We start from the raw sequence: 16,624 nt of genomic DNA on the forward strand, positions 1-16,624 counted from the left end.
GTGAAAAGATTTACTGATTCAAAAAGACATTTGGTTAGGCAGATGTTTCAATAGGGTTTCTATGCCATGGAAATATTAGATATTTCCATAATACGATCATGAATTGCTTAAATCTAATATCTTAACAGTTGTATTTACAACTATGAAAAATATTTTGAATTTGCATCTTTTACAGGGGAAAGAGCTCTGAAACCTTTTTATCTCTTAGTATCTAGTGTTTGTTGAAGGACACAAAATATTTTTCAATGGATGGAGCGGACATTGAAACTATTACAGTGAGTACTGAAGGTGGACAGCTGCATCCTGAATTGAGGAGGAAAAAAACACGGACATTGCATTGTAGAGGATATAGCGAGGATGAATCATTTGTGCATCTGCCTCTTTGTGTTGTTAGTGTGTATTAAAAGAAGGCCCCACTCAACAGTCCTCACATGGAAGGGGGTGTGGTTTTTGACTCCGTACTAACGGGGGCTGTGGGCAGCTCAAACAAGTGGCTGGTGGCTTGATGAAAGCACCGATAACCTATGGGAATGACACACTACATTTAAATCTTGATGGCTAGTTCTCCTCCTACTGAGTGGTGATAAAAGGAATCTGCAGAACCTTAAGAGGATTGTTTACAGTTGAATGCCGTTGGGAAAGACATCTAACTTCTGAGAGTCAAAAAGTGGTCTGCCTCACAGCTTTATTTTTAAGTGACTATTTCACTGAAGATGTTGAATGTTGACTTGCTAGTTCTGAGTTTCTGCCTTAGTCTGGGGACAGGATATAAGGAGAGTTCAGACAGTGGTGTAGGAAAGAGGCAATATAGGATCCAAAACGGCGCATGCAGTTATACCTTTCTGCTGCCTGAGCAGGAAAATTGTGAAAATCCAAGCAGCAGCGACAATTATCTTGTTCAAAAGGATGGACCTATATATAGCACCGAGTCAACTCAGAGGCTGGAGCAGCTTGAGATCATCATGGAGAACAACACGCAGTGGCTACTTAAGGTAAAATTGTTTCTACCAAAATATTTGATAATGAGACTTTAAAGAGACACTAAAATTAAAACATGTGCTTAAAAACTGAAAATAAGTGGAAATCAATACAAGTTATCAATTCTGGTGTGAAGCAGAGACAACTAATTACATTTTGACTTTCAGGGGTTGATTTTCATGTTATACCTTTTAGATTTATAAATTAAAATGATTAAAATATGCATGTATATTTATAACTGCAAATGCTATCACTGCTTTCAGTATTTGTATGTGTGTATGGATGTAATAAGTATTATTTCTAAATCCAAAACTCTGTGACCAACATTAAATAATAAGAGAAGCAAATTTTATTAATCACTGAAAACTGAGTATGACCAATCTAAAAAAAGTCAGTATGAAACATGCTTGTCCTTTATGAAAAAAAAATACTCAGCATGACACATCACAAAGAACCTACACAGGTGTCCACATGAGGGATGCATATTTTCCCTTTCGGTTTGCTGAACCATTACTGGTGCGTATGAAAAAGCAGACCTCTTCTCCAGCTCCCTCTTCCCCTCTTAAAAGTATTCAATAATGAAAACTAAACAAAACAATAGCTTCTCACAGCTTGATCACACAATCCCTCTCTATTTAATAGAAAATGAGCTGTGATCCTTTCCATGGGAGGGCAGAGGACACTCTTCTTTGATGTTTTTTCTTCATGGCAACTCTCATACATACAAGCACACACATGCATACAGTCTTCAGAAAATTCTGTGATAAATTAAACAGATTTCTCATATTTCTCATATAATTCAAATCCAAAACAGCTTGGCAATATTTATACACAATTTTCTGGACTTGCCGGTTAATGTTTTTTTTCTTTCTCATTCTAAAATTTTAGGTAATTTCTGAAAAGGTGCAGATACATTAGAAGTAATTAAAAGGTGGAGCTCAGAGATTTTAGTAGCTATGGCACTATTCATAGTTGACAATTTCCTGGAAATTTCATCCTGCCACTAACTGTAAAGTGACAATTTGAGAGAATTAAGATTTTGGTGGCAAGGTAAATCGTATCAAATAAAATAATCTAGTTCAAAAGCTCCTTAAATGCTGTACTTGGATATGTTGGATTTGATTTTTAGTCTTTGAACTGCTGCTTCAAAAATTGTTGATGTGATCACCTTTTTAACGACTACAAACTAGCAACAACAAAATGACAACCAGCACTCGGCAAAGAATAAATGCTCTTAACTTTTTGATTCTGCTCGTGCTTAGAGCTGAACATAAGAATACTGGATTTCTGGAGCTATTAAAACTATACTGACTTCAGGAAAAAAGGGATTTGCTTGACACTTTGAAGGTTTAAGCATATGTCCTTGTCATAGCTTACAAACCATAAAGGTTATGTGGAAAAAAAAAATCAAAAAGATTTGAACACATTCCTACTCAATACTTTTGTGATTTAGAGTAAATACATTGACACTACATACTGATATTTACAGAATAATCTGTAATCTGATAAAACATAACTTTTTCATTCTAATTTTCAACATATTTTATGGATGTTTAAGTGTGTTTTCAGTATTTTATGCTGGCAATCAGAGCTAACTGTACAACTATGGTACAGCCTGGACTGTTCACCAGTCAATCGCAGAGCCAAATATACTGACATTCACTCAGTCATTCAAGGCAATTTTCCCATTTTTCCAATTAACCTGCTGCATGTTTTTTGGACTGTGGGAGGAAACCTGGAGGAAACCCACAGACTCCACACCGAAAATTTCCCTTGTCGGAATCGAACTAGGGTCTTTTGTGCAGTGAAGCTGAAGCCACTGTGCCGCCCTGATACAGATTATTAATCAGTCTAAATTTTCATATTTGATGAATGTATAGGATTTTGGATGGGAACAGCATAAATGTTGCCATTCTGGCAAATCAGGTCTAATGATTTTCAGCTTTCCAAAGGCTTGTTATAGTGCAACCAAAATTATAAAGTTTTGATAAAGATGTATTGATGGAACACAGACACCAGTAAACACCACCAACAATAGGTTCTACTGTTCAACAGCATACAAAGACAGCCTTTGAAATATGCAAAATAACTCATTACATCTCAAAGACAACGTTTCAGTCCTAAAGGCGGAAGGATTCAGTGCCTGGGTGTTTATACAGTTGTATCTGCAACCAGACATAACTGTGCACATATAAACCCGACCTATAATGCGGTTCACCTTTTGCGGCTTCACTGTTTTTTAGTGCAGTTTTTTAATGCTTTTTTTTACAGTACAGTATGTTGTGTTCTGCATCCTAATTAGCTAAAGGACGGTAGACCAGTGTCAACAATCTCCGCGCCTTGTCTCTGTACAGCTTGCCAAATTTACATTTGCAAATTTTCTCCATGGCAAAACGCACAATGCCGACAAAACGTTCAGCACCAGCAAAGGCACCTGGCGATGCGTCCAAAAGGAAGAGGAAGATGTTAACTATCGCAGAAAAAGTTAAACTTCTGGGCATGCTGAATGAAGGTAGAAGCTATGCGGCTGTAGGGCACCATTACGGAATAAATGAATCTTCAACTCATTACATAAAGAAGGAGGAAAATAACATAAGGACAACAGCAGCAATAAGTTTAAACAAGAATGCAAGAAGGGTTCTAAGTGTCCGCAACAAGACCTATGGAAGGATGGCGTCTGCTTTAGCTTTGTGGATTAATGACTGCAGGAAAAAGAACATAATGCTGGATACTAACATTATTCGCACAAAAGCTAAAAGACTTTGTGAAAACTTTGCTGACAGCGATGACATTCATGACAAGCTGACTACTTTGCGGATTTCGCCTATTGTGGGATATTTTTAGAACGTAACCCCCACAATGAACGAGGGTTTACTGTAATATCAAAATTGGCAAGCAAGAGTAAATCTCTTCAAAAGGGGTGAGTTTATGTATGGATGGGCAGCAGAGCACATGCAGTCAGAACAAGCAGATGTCATACAATTACTGACTGTCACATCAGAGCTTAAAGTACATCAGTGCTGCCACAATCACATTCATACAGTCTAAAAACCTGTTTTCTTTGGACAATGGGATTTTTGTGTTAAAAGACTAGTTTCATTTCTTTAAAAGTCCAAACTGCATTTCTCAGGATGTTGACTAAAAATCTGTTGTCCTGCCTTCGTGTGAAATAGGAACAGAGTCATTCTTAAATGATGCCTTAAAGGCTATCAGAGCAAACAAGTGATTGGATCACTGATTGTCATGGAAACTTCCTGTCAACAATTGAAGGGACCTCCTGTCGAAGGTTTGCGTGTGTGTAACGAAGAACATTGATTAACCTGGACATTCCTATATTTATGTAAGAAACAAAACTGAAATCAGGACTAATTAAAAATCTTAAAGAGAGAAAAATGATGCAAACTTACTGTTGTGACAAAGTTATTCAACTGATTTTAGTTTCCAGTGTCAGTGAGGATGTAACTCCTCACTCAACATTTCCATCCTGTTTACAAGTTGTTTGTACTGATTGCCACTCAGGAATACCATGCCAGAAATAACTTAATGATTTGTCTCTGTCTAAAATAGCAATATTCTTAGTTAATAAGATCATATTTGGTGAGATGAAACACCGACTTTTCTTTATTCCACCATCATGTTTACAAATCTCTGTGTAATGTATCAATTTTTACATTACATTTACTTTTTATATTTTTATACCAAAGGTGAAGGCATTAATGTGTATATAGATGTATACAGGGTTCTCACTTTTAATCAAAGTGTTGTAAATATTAGAGTCATAAACAGTAAGAATTTAAAATGGAATGAAGTTTGTATAAGCAGTCAGTGCCAGAAGTTTTTGCACAATGAAAATAAAAACAGGAAAATAATATACCATCTAAGGTGCTTGACATTATAATATAATATTATAACCGCAAAGTATTATGATGTAAAGTAATTTATTGATTATTAATGTGATTAAAAAAAAACCTATTCTTCAGAAAAGCTATCAATTCTAAATAATGGAATAGAATAATGACAGCTCTGCTGACAGCTCCGGCATTCTAGATATTGGAGCAAGATTCACTTGTATAATTATTCGATACAGATAAAAATGTAAAGGAAGCAACAAATAATTTGAACAAAAATGAAAAAGAGAAGAACATCATTTGTAGGTATTCAAAGCCACTGCCTGAATCTGGGGCAAAAAAAATAAAATATTTCTTAACATTCCAACAACAGTTTTTCAAGGATGATGTGGAGAAAGAGTGACAAAAGCGAGATAATTATAGACTTCTCTATCTCTTATCCAATCATTTATCTTCTGGCGAAGCAGTGTTTTTGAGATAAGACAAACTGAGTAACAGTCATACTCTTCCCTCTTTGGCAACAAACTGAATTTGTATGCCAGTCAGTATACAATTCATAAATAAATTAATTGGAGAGCATGTTTTGAGTAAGTAGGTAAATTGCAACATAACAAATATTTTCAGCACCTTTGCACTATCTTGCATGTCCTGAAAAACTCTAAATTGTTTTTTCTTCGTTCCACAGCTAGAAAACTACATTCAGGACAGCATGAAGCATGACATTGTCCACATACAACAGACTGCTGTGCACAACCATACAGCACAAATGATTGAGATCGGAGCTAATCTTCTGAGTCAAACCGCAGAGCAAACAAAGAAACTGACCAATGTGGAAGCACAGGTGAGGAGGTGATGCCTATGTAAAGGGCTACGTGCTGACAGAGATTTTTTTTTTAACTCTGATGAACTTCATTATTTGTAAGTAAACATACATTGCTACCGATTAAGGCATGCAACATATTCCAAAACAGTAATATATTCAAGCTTTTAAAATGTATTGAAAATTTTACTATTACATTTTCCAGTCACTAAAAGTTATACAAGGACTGATGACATCACTTAAGGTATTCTTTTGTGCTATTATTGCCCAAGCAAATTTCCAGTTGAACAAAAGCAAGTGGTGATCAGGCTCTTACAATTAAGACAACTAGATAGGTCAGTTCAGTACCCAAACTTTCTCTTTTTGTACAGCCATAAAAGGCTTTTTAATGACACTGAACGCCGTGAAGCTTTCAGGTAATATACTAATAATAATCTAGATGTTTCATCTTCAGTTGACTTAAAAAATTGAATATCTCACGGTCGTTTTTGTCACACTGATATTCAAGTGAATGTAGAATTAGAGATCATAGAAGTTTGTTTTTTTTCTGCTTATTCGCCATTTCTTCTGATATGAGATTGGAAAAGGTGAGTGAAATGTTTCTTGTTTCCATGTTCTGAAAATCTTTGTTACATTTGATTTTCCTTTTCTCTCCATTAAAAAAATGAGTCTAGAACACTGTTAAACGGTTTGGAGTCAGAGGTAGAAAAGAGGAAAACAGGCACAACTGTGTCAGTTTATTATTGTGGCTACACGTCAATGACCTTATGTGAGCCAACTGTACAGCATTTCCTGTTATTAGCACACTTGTATTCCCACAGAAAGAGTCTATCAGTTTGTCACAATCAGACATCCGTCTGTTCAAAGACATCAACAGCTCTATTGGAGACACATAGCTAGGATCCGTGTAAACAACCTGCTTTTTGCTGAGTTCAGTTCCTCCACACTGGGAAATTAGAAGCAAGGTCCCGAACCTGAGAATTAAGTTCACTAAGTATGTCTGTGGAAATGCGTGGTTCCAATGTTCCCCCCATTTAAGGTATGCCTACTCCATTGGAACTTTGCTCTCATCCTTATTTCCGGTCACATTTTTCCATATTGTAAAAATGCCTGCTCACTCTTGAACTGAAAACTGAGTTGGTATTAATCTTAATCTAATGATGGAAAAAGGACAATCGGATCCTATCTGGGACGATAAATAATTACTAGTATTGACGCAATAATAGGAGTGTTATGCTGTTTACTCTTTTCTACATTTTTTAATTATACATTGTGGCTTTTTTGTTCCCTACGACTCCCTATCTTCCAAGTTGTCCAAATAAACTATAGAGAGGCTGGAGATTGTTTTATTTAAGTTTATCGTCAATAATAAAATCTATATGTCTATTGCAACATCATTCTAGTCATTATAAACTTTGCTTTGACTACGGCACAACAGTAATGCAATTTTGTATAATTTGACAATGATTATGTTCAGGTATTATACATGTTCAACTGTATTGATGTAGTTCTTTCTTTTATTTCTAGGTGATTACTCATACAACACGACTTGAACGTCAGCTGCTTGAGAATTCCTTGTCAACCAACAAGTTGGAAAAACAACTAATAGTCCAAACAAATGAAATAAACAAGCTAAGCGACAAAAACAAGTGAGACCTTGCAATGAAGTCTAAAGAACATGATTTCAATACAAAACTGATTTGAAAATGTATAAATTAAGCACTTTGAGAATGTTTTACAAGTTATCGGATGTTTAGTTCAAGTATCAAACAACCTTTAAATTTGTTGGCTGTTTCTTCTTAGCCTCCTGGAAAAAAGGGTAGAGGAGATGGAGGAACAGAGACAAGAGGAGCTGAAGATGATTCAAGAGGAAAAGGTGCAGCTTCAGACTCTAATCCAGAGGCAGACAACAATCATAGGAGAACTGGAGCAGCAACTGCTCAAAGTTTCCTCCAATAACACTTTACTGCAGCATCAGCAGCAGGAGCTACTGGACACTGTGAACAATCTCATTCATGCCATCTCTACGGGCACAGCTCAAGGTGGGAAAACTGCCACACAAGGCTCAACTTCTCTTCAATTTACTTATAATGAATATCATGTTTACAGTTCAAATACATCAATTTCAGGACTGCAACTGTGAAAACAGTCTTAAAGGTGATGATAGTACCAATTACCAATATGTAAATGCAGCTGATGTGGCTCAGCCATGTTTTTAAAGATGCATGACATGGCAGGTTGATATCGCACATTGGCAACAAAGAAAAAAATGCCTCATGACCCAGTTTAAAACCAAATTTAGAAAACTTTGTCAAAACTTAGATTAAAGCTGAAGTTAAATCAGCTCACAGTTTCTGGCCCAATATACCAGTTAACAGGTTACAAAGAAGAAATGCTGTGTTTATATCTTTTTTCATGCTGTTGAAGTTTATCTCAAAACTTCAAAATAAATCTGTTCTGCAGAGACTAAAGCTGCAATGATGCAAGATACCCCTACTACATACATGGATTGTGCTGCTGTATTCAACTCAGGAAACACCAAAAGCAGGGTCTATACTCTCACATTACCTAATAGTACAGTGGAGGCAAAGGTAAAGTAACAAAGTTTTTTTCACTTTCTTAACACTATCATCTATAAGCAGGATTTTTAAAGCAATGACAGCTCAACAATATGCAGTGATGAGGGGGCAGTACCTTTTTTTCAGAGTTGGTATGGATGGTTGAGTATGGCTGTTCACACAGTTTACTCGGATTAAACTCAGACCCACCTAACCCCCAGACAACCTTGTAAACATAATAACACTTCATACCATGAGATGTGTGTTCAAACAGTATTAGGTTAGATGGGGGTAGTTTGTTAAAATGTTCTCAGACCTGCGTTAATGAAGTGCATGCTTGAGCTTAGCCTGAATTCTCCTTAGATACTATTCATTAAAAAGAACTGAAGTTCAATCAAGTACCTCTTCACCGAAACTAACTTATTTTCACCACATTGCAATGGGCTACCACTAACTATTATAAATGATTCACTGATTGTGAATTGTTGATTGCATAAATAGTTAGTCTTTCATTTGAAGGCTTTCTGTGACATGGAGACAGAAGGAGGTGGGTGGACAGTACTACAAAAACGCTTTGAAGGCCGTGTTGACTTTCACCGAACGTGGCAAGAGTTTAAAAAGGTAAAAAGCTGAAAGTTGAAATTCTTTCTTAAAAAAAAAAAAAAAAAAAATGGAACCAGAGCTATAGGTTTAATACCACATTTACTATGAGGAAACGATTTTCCGTTGGCATTTGGCCAATGGTGTTTGGAGACCTGATTTGAGGCTATTAATAACTTACAACTGATGCAAAGACAAATAGGCCAAGTGTATGGGATTTAAACACGCCAATCTGTGCATCATCCCAAATATGTGTTTATGTATTGTTTTTTAAGAAATCCCAACTTTTATTCAGGTACAAATTAATTACGATTTAATGAAAGTGCTTCTTCAGTGCAGTTTTGCTGTGTTTGCTGTGGCTAACATTAAACAAGTTTCACATAAAGACCTCTTTTTTGCCTCTGCAGGGTTTTGGAGACCCTTCAAGAGAGTACTGGTTGGGGAATGAATTTGTCTCCAAACTGACAAATCAGAAATCGTATAAACTAAGGATCCAGTTGAGCGACTGGGAAGAAAACTCTGGATTTTCCCAATATGACCAGTTTTCTTTGGACAATGAAGCAAAAAATTACAGGTTGTTTTAATTAATCCAATATCAAGTATCAAATATATGTTTTTTTTCTGGAGAAAATGCATTAAATACCAGTGGGCGATTATGTATGTTTCAAATTCTACTGTTTGATATATTTCCGAAACTCATTCTACAAAAGATACTACCAATCTTATCACAACAATCCTTTTTAGGTCTGTGCCTTTCCATCATAATCCAGCATCAACAGAAGCTGTTTCAATTTCATTCAAATGGCATAACTAAAGCAGAGCCTCACAACTCAAAGCCCCTAATGCTAATCGATAAATTATCAACTTTCTCTGTGCGATTAAAAGTAATCATCCTTCAAACTGCTCCTGACAAACTTAAAGTACAACTCAACTGTCATCTATAGAACTATATCATTACATTAGTCATTTGGCAGATGCTTATATCTAAAGCGACTAAGAAGAACATAATTGTTTGAGTGGTATGACAGCTACTTTCAATAGATTCCCAAGAATAAAGTGCCTAAACCTATCCGCTTGCCTGAGTCAAGATCTTACTATTGATAACCACATCTATTCGTTTTAAGGAATTCTTTAAAGAGTATATCTGAAATTCATTCTGTATACTGAGCATATTCATTTTGCATAGTAACAATATAATTGGATATGACAAAGTATACTTTAAAGCTATCATCTATGTAAGCTCTGTAACCACAATTAAAATGACAAACTCAAGATCATACTTGATAGCTTATGTTATTTGATGGTATAGATTTTTTTTGCGTCTTTTTCTTTACAGGACTATTCACTTCCAAATAATGATGTTCTGGCATCAAGCCAAAGAAAATGTCATAAACCGAAGCACCATTTGAAAAATAGGAAATACATAGAATGTTTTGGATGTCTAACATGGAGTCTAAAACATTTGGCAATAACATAATCCAGACGGGTACTTTGAACTCTGTAACTTTCTTGATTTCAAGAGGGAAGGGACACTTTCTTTGAAATTGACAAACAGACCTTGAAATGGACCAGTTCAACACGGCTCTATTCAGGCCTCTAATCTAACTGACTATGACCAATTTGGTCTTCAGCTTTCTGCCTCAGTAATTACAAATGATTCCAGCAAAGTAAGAGCACAAACTGAATTACAATACTCTTTGGGAAAATAAAGGATGAACACTACAATCGGAAGAGATATTTTTCTCACTTGCTTGACACATCTAAAATAGCTGTAACTTCATGTACCCATCTTTTTTGGTAACCATGAAGTTTGGGCCTAAGAACTGTAGGTGCCTTTGAGGAACAGCAATTACAGACTTCCTCTGCCTCCTTCCTTCATTTTTCCTTTTCCATTCTACAGGATACACCTTAAAGGCTATAGTGGCACAGCAGGCAAAGTAAGCAGCATTGGGCAGCCAGGAAGTGATTTCAGTACAAAGGATGCAGACAATGACAAATGTGTTTGCAAATGCTCACAACTGACAACCGGGGGTAAGAAAGACTTGTTTTTTTGTAAAGAATTTGTGCTTTTTGCATTTGTTATCATGACCAAAACAAACTAATGAACTTATGATGGGATTGAGTAACTCCCTTTTCCCAAATGTTTTTGGTGCTTCCTTCAAAAATCTTCAGAGGGCATTTTTAGGGATCCTGTAGTTTTCTAGCCAAGTCAAAGAGCACAATTAGCTAAGAGTTAATCACTGATCAACTCATTGAGGAATTCAGTCTCAATAGCAACTGACATTAATAGCCTGGGAACAGAGCTTTTCCCTTTCTCCTCTCATAGCTCAAAGGTCCTCCTCCATTCCCTTGAAAGTGATTCTGCTGCCAGAATTTTTGTCTCCCTCTGTATCAGGGACTGTCAGGAGAGCAGAACCGCTAAAAACCCTAACCCTATCGGTTTTTCCCATGAGGAGTGTCTCACAAGGGAGTCTTTATGCATACTGTACACAGTCATGACTGAGTGGCACCAACACACAAAGATGAATAGTCTGTTATGATATTATAACTGCCTTGATGAATGAACAAATGTTGGGGTATTTTAGTTGTGAATAAATAAAAACTAAACACATTAAAGAGCATAACAAAGCAATTCAGGAATCTACACAGAGACATTTATTACTTGACACAGTGGGAATAAATGGATTGCAAAAAAAATGTGGGTCGTTTATAGAATCTGATTTGACTTTACAGGTGCAATTTAATCCTACAGCCACAGAGGTCCCTCCATTAAGACAGAGCAATACTCTCTTTACAATACACAAATTTGGTTTTGTCATACAAATATAAATTATAGATTCATACTTGCATCACATTACTTACAGGCCACTATCTGTTTTCAATGTAACCTTACAAACCTGATCTCTTGTACTTTTAATCCATATCTAATTTGTAAAAATGTTTTTTTCAATGATCCAGGTTGGTGGTTCGATGCCTGTGGTCCATCCAATTTAAATGGAATGTATTACCAACAAGGCCAAAACTCAAATCGATTCAATGGCATAAAATGGTACTACTGGAAAGGCTCTGGCTACTCACTGAAGACCACCACAATGATGATTCGACCAGCTGACTTCACAGGTTCCTTTTGAACTGTCACTTTCTACACAAAACGATTTGTGATAAAGAGATTTTGCTTGAAAACCAAAAGGGACTCAAAGCATAAGAAAACTTCTATAAAGGAAAGCAGATTTTTTGCATGTCTAAGCATTTAATGATATCGACCAAATGAGCTGCTGAAAAAAATGTAACAGAGACTCAACTGTCACACTGATGAACAGAAATCTTTAGCTACTATTTACACTGAGTAAAATGTGATTTTTTTTTTTGTAAATCAGGTATTGGTTGGACAATTTCAGAATAATGGTACAACATGAAAAAGTCTGGTAAAACAATTAGGTCAAAGTACAAGTACATATTCAAAGTACTGGATACCTGCCTTGGATATGTTTCTGTTGAATGTCTAAAATGAAATTGCAAATGAAACATTTCTTTTTAGATAACAGTTTTTTTCTTGCACAGAATGTACATGTGTTTTTTTTTTTTTTTTTATTTATGTGAAGATTTTATATTTAATATTATTATAAATGTTTTTTGCAATCTGTTACATGATCACTTAAACATCTCATTCTGAATGTTAGTTAGAACTTAAATTGCACATAAACTAAGAGGAACTTCAGATATATATCTTTGGATCTTTGGATCTAGTATCTTTTAGCAGTGTTTTGAAAATGTTTATGTTTATTTATGTAATAGTACATTTCAAAAGCTTCAGATTTTTTTTTCATTATCACATCAACACTCTTCCAACTTTGGAAAAATTATAGGCTGAAAATAAAACTAAACCTGATAACTATTCATAGAAGATATAAAGCTTTAGCACTCTTTTTGTAGGCATCTATGGGGAACAGCCCGGTGAACCGTTGTCAAATCTTAAGTATGTCAACTGAACTTACTTTCTCTCAACGAAAATGTTTCACTCCTCATATGAAAGGCTTGCTAAAATGTCTTCAAGGAGAATATCTAAGTCCAGATGACTCAATAGGATTGGACAAAAATTAAACCTGACCTGGATGACTGAACCTTCACAGACACAGCGTGGTTTATTAATCAAAACATGTCAACACAAAGTTGACCAAACTCAATAAAGCTCCATCGTTGAGTTTGTTCTTGTCAAGAGTCTCACTGTAACAGTGCAGTAAAAATGTTTTGCGGAAATCGTTGTCACAGTGACAGGGCTGTAGATAATGGTAATTAATGTGGCCAAGACTGTGTATTTTTTATGAAAATATGTGTGCATATTTATGGAGAGAATCTATTTAAATAAACTGTTGATTATTATTAAAATTATTTATGATGCTTCCCGAAATGGACTGTAAAATAACCACAGATTTGAAAGACATAAATACAATGAAATCTCAACCTCAGGTGCAAAAAATTTAGCTTATGCTGGATAGGACAAACTTCACATATTGGCCTCACATAACATATATTATCATTATTACTAACAGCAAGTTTTTCCACTGGCATTTGTGAGTTTGCTTCTGTTTTAGCCAGGTTGTTCAAAAATAACTATGTAAATTCACAGAGCTGTAGAGCATAGCCTGAGAAATATTACAATTTTGTACAGATGGGGACAACAGATGCTACAGTGAATGATACTACAGTCTGGATTTATTCATTCATTAAATTTTTTGAGTAAAAAGACTCACATTTTACCCCATGAACTGTAAAAGGGATAGCAGTTATCTCCAGTCACACTAAAAAGACTCCAATTTAAAGTGGCAACTGAAATTTAAGGGGTAAAAGGTCTCGTTTGATCATCTGCTTCACTCATATTGTTTAAAGCGTCTAATTAATATGATTACTGGCATGGTCAGGAATCATATACATATATATAAAATATAACACAATTTGTCTTTTTTTTCAGTAAAATACAGAAACTTTTAGAGGTGGCCTAAGCCTGTAAGGGAATCTGTAGGAGTTTCAAACAATATAATTTTTGACAATTCTTGCTAACATTTCTGACAAACCTTTGGAAGTATTTTCAAAATGAGATGTTCAGGATAAGAATATGCACCAGTAAGGGAAGTGATGTAGTTTACTATACAATGCAAACATAAAAATAAAGGAATAGTAAAAGGTTGTTAAAAGCCATCATTCAATATGAAGAGGAAACGTGAGGTGATTTGTCTACATCAAGTCTTCCCTTGCAGTGGAAGGGGAGGACAGTGACTCATGAATGACCAGTTCAGGAAGAGGCAACAGCCACATTTCTCACAGGATACTCCAGGAAAAACAACCAGACTGAAAATGGATGACTGGTAATAAAAATTAACAGGTTTCTAACAGACTTTTTCTACTTTGGTTTCATGTGAGTTTATTGGTGTGTATGCAAATGTGAAGTATACACATCTTTTCATACCATATTTGAATCTAAGAACAGATTTTATTTATAAGATTTCCAAATTTAATTTGTCTATATGCAAGGTTTAATGTATATTGAATTACAACATTGAATTACAACATTCAACATTCTTACGACTCAATCTTTTGATTAGATTGAAAGAACTGGCATACCCATTGCTTAATTTAGTAAGCACCATTACTACTTTGACGCCCATGCTCATCCTGGTACTTGCCTGTGCTGCAGGAAACTGCTCACAAAGTTCATATGGCTCTTCTGGAATCCATTGCCTTTTCTCCAAACTCCAGAGAACCTACTCGGGAAGGGCAAAAACAAAAGGCTTGCAGTATACTTACGATTGTTTTTAGGCAATAAAGGCTTCGATTGAGAGCTACATGTACTGTATACCCATTCAAAAGAGAGGATCCAGCAGCCACGAGCTATGCCCAAGAGAATATTGAGAGTCCGCCTATGTCCCCCAGACACTACATGAGTTGTGCTCTCACAAACTTGGTCAACGATAGAGAACCCTCCCAGTGCCTTCACCACCTGAGCCACTGTATGCTGTTTCCTAAAATAGGTAAGTAGAGAACAAACCCACACAATTATGATAATTAAGTGTTACAAATATACCAAAAGTGTTGTCATTTTATAAAATGTGAAACTACTTATGGTATTAATATGAAGTCAAAGTATCATCTTAATTATTGCCAGTACTTACTCAGTCGGCAGGCTGGTCATTACAAGAGTTCTCATAGCCTGAAGATAAGAAAAGCATGAGATAAGAATAAAGGATAAATGCTGCTTTATCTAATTTGGGAGGATGAGAAGTTTTCAAAGGGTTAAGTGGGCCTGATCACCAGGGCACCACTAGAGTCAATAAATGTGAATGAATAAAAGCAACATTGGGTATCAAAAGGAGAAGGCAAAAAAAAAATTACTTTTCTTCCTAGAATCCTGCATTTAAAAAAAAATCATTGGGAAATTTTTTGTGAGCTTTTTTGTGAGCATTCAGGTTCACCTTCAGACACCATGCCAAATGAATTTGGGGTGCAATTTAAAGTAAATTAGTATGTAGTTAAATCTACAGACAGAAATTTGACATAATGTCATCAATAGTATCCCAAAACATCTGTAACGGTTTTGTTTTGTTGAGAAAAGCAATCCACAAACAATAGAAAATAATGATGTTGTTTTGTCAAATATTCTTCATACATGATCAGTAAAAATACTTTGTGATCAACTGGACTTATAAATACAGTTAGTGTAATCTTTACAAACCGTGGTTTCTGCCAATGTCATAATGTCAACTCATTCAGCCATATTAAAATGTGTTATCCTTATAATCTTCACCACATTGGCACTTCGAAATAGGCCATACAGTTTGCTTCCTTTCTTTGACATCATGGTCCCTGAGGTGGAAGTTAGGGGTTGAGGCCAACTGAACTCAGTAGTACCAGTCCACCAGCCCCGACCACAACAATCACACATCCCATTCCTTCTGAAACAGAATGTGAGGCCAATCACATTATATTACCATTTTAACACAACTACAACTCCAGTATTGTGGAGATTAAGGATAAGTAATGACAGTAATATTACAATACCAACTGAAGTGTAAACAGGGTTACAACATCCATGAGGATGAGAATAGCTGCTCATCAGAGGCCTTTGAATACAAGTCAAAAAAGTAATAAGTAGCTTCTCTAAAGATTCCTCAAAGGGCTCTATGCCCAATCTCATGCAGAGGACATGTTCTGGCAGCAGCACAAGTAAGCAGGCAGTGAAGAATGAGAAGCATATAATGAGCCTCCCACAAAGAGCCAGCATGAACTGCAGCACACCCTCTGAGCACAAATGGTCCCAGCACAAATGAAGGAAATTCTTTACTGTATGACTCGCTCTAAATGGTGGCTACTGAGCACACATGAAAACAAGGCTATTCAGAAAATATATGAGTCATGAGGGTCCTGGGTCTCTAAAAATGTTGGGGTCAAGTGACTTTGTGAAAGCAAATTATAAATGGCAGCTTGGAAATTATTATACTGTTGTCCAGGACAGCAAAGAACCTGACATATTTTAAAAACTAAAACTAGAAAAAATCCTATCAGGTTAAAAGCTTAGTGGTAAAAGTAGCAGCTATATATAACTCTTGTGAAGTCCTAGACTGAATTACACTTTCAAAGGGGTTAATGAAAAATGAAAAGGCGTTTAATTGTAAATTTTCCACCTAATGCTCATGACAAAGTGTTTCTTTTTATCGGTGAATGTCTTAATTAGGTTAATGGAATCATTATGAGACAAAATGAATGGAATAAAAAACAATTTACATTATTAATACATTTTAAAACCACATTCAGCATGACCAGACTAT

General features: G+C 35.7%; 2 protein-coding genes across 2 annotated transcripts in view; one reads left to right on the forward strand and one right to left on the reverse strand.

Moving 5' to 3' along the window:
* Positions 1 to 16,624, reverse strand: part of mcph1 (microcephalin 1) — a 31,992-nt gene that overhangs the window by 5,704 nt on the left and 9,664 nt on the right. Inside the window, exons 11-13 of the mRNA XM_086168798.1 lie at positions 14,972 to 15,009; positions 14,659 to 14,821; positions 14,486 to 14,563 (exon numbers count right to left, since the gene is read on the reverse strand). Of these exons, the coding sequence (XP_086024924.1) occupies positions 14,486 to 14,563; positions 14,659 to 14,821; positions 14,972 to 15,009 (279 nt within the window). The remainder of the gene's footprint in view (positions 1 to 14,485; positions 14,564 to 14,658; positions 14,822 to 14,971; positions 15,010 to 16,624) is intronic.
* angpt2a (angiopoietin 2a) lies at positions 380 to 14,409 on the forward strand. The gene is made up of 9 exons (XM_086168809.1): positions 380 to 992; positions 5,512 to 5,667; positions 7,174 to 7,295; positions 7,450 to 7,688; positions 8,110 to 8,237; positions 8,724 to 8,825; positions 9,212 to 9,378; positions 10,705 to 10,835; positions 11,763 to 14,409. Exons 1-9 carry the CDS (start codon positions 714 to 716, stop codon positions 11,933 to 11,935), a joined length of 1,497 nt encoding a protein of 498 aa, XP_086024935.1. The 5' UTR covers positions 380 to 713; the 3' UTR covers positions 11,936 to 14,409.

This window comes from Fistularia commersonii, chromosome 2 (genome assembly GCF_037954325.1).
Source record: "Fistularia commersonii isolate RoL2024-O1a breed Wild chromosome 2, RoL_Fcom_v1.0, whole genome shotgun sequence".
NCBI classification, from domain to species: domain Eukaryota; kingdom Metazoa; phylum Chordata; class Actinopteri; order Syngnathiformes; family Fistulariidae; genus Fistularia; species Fistularia commersonii.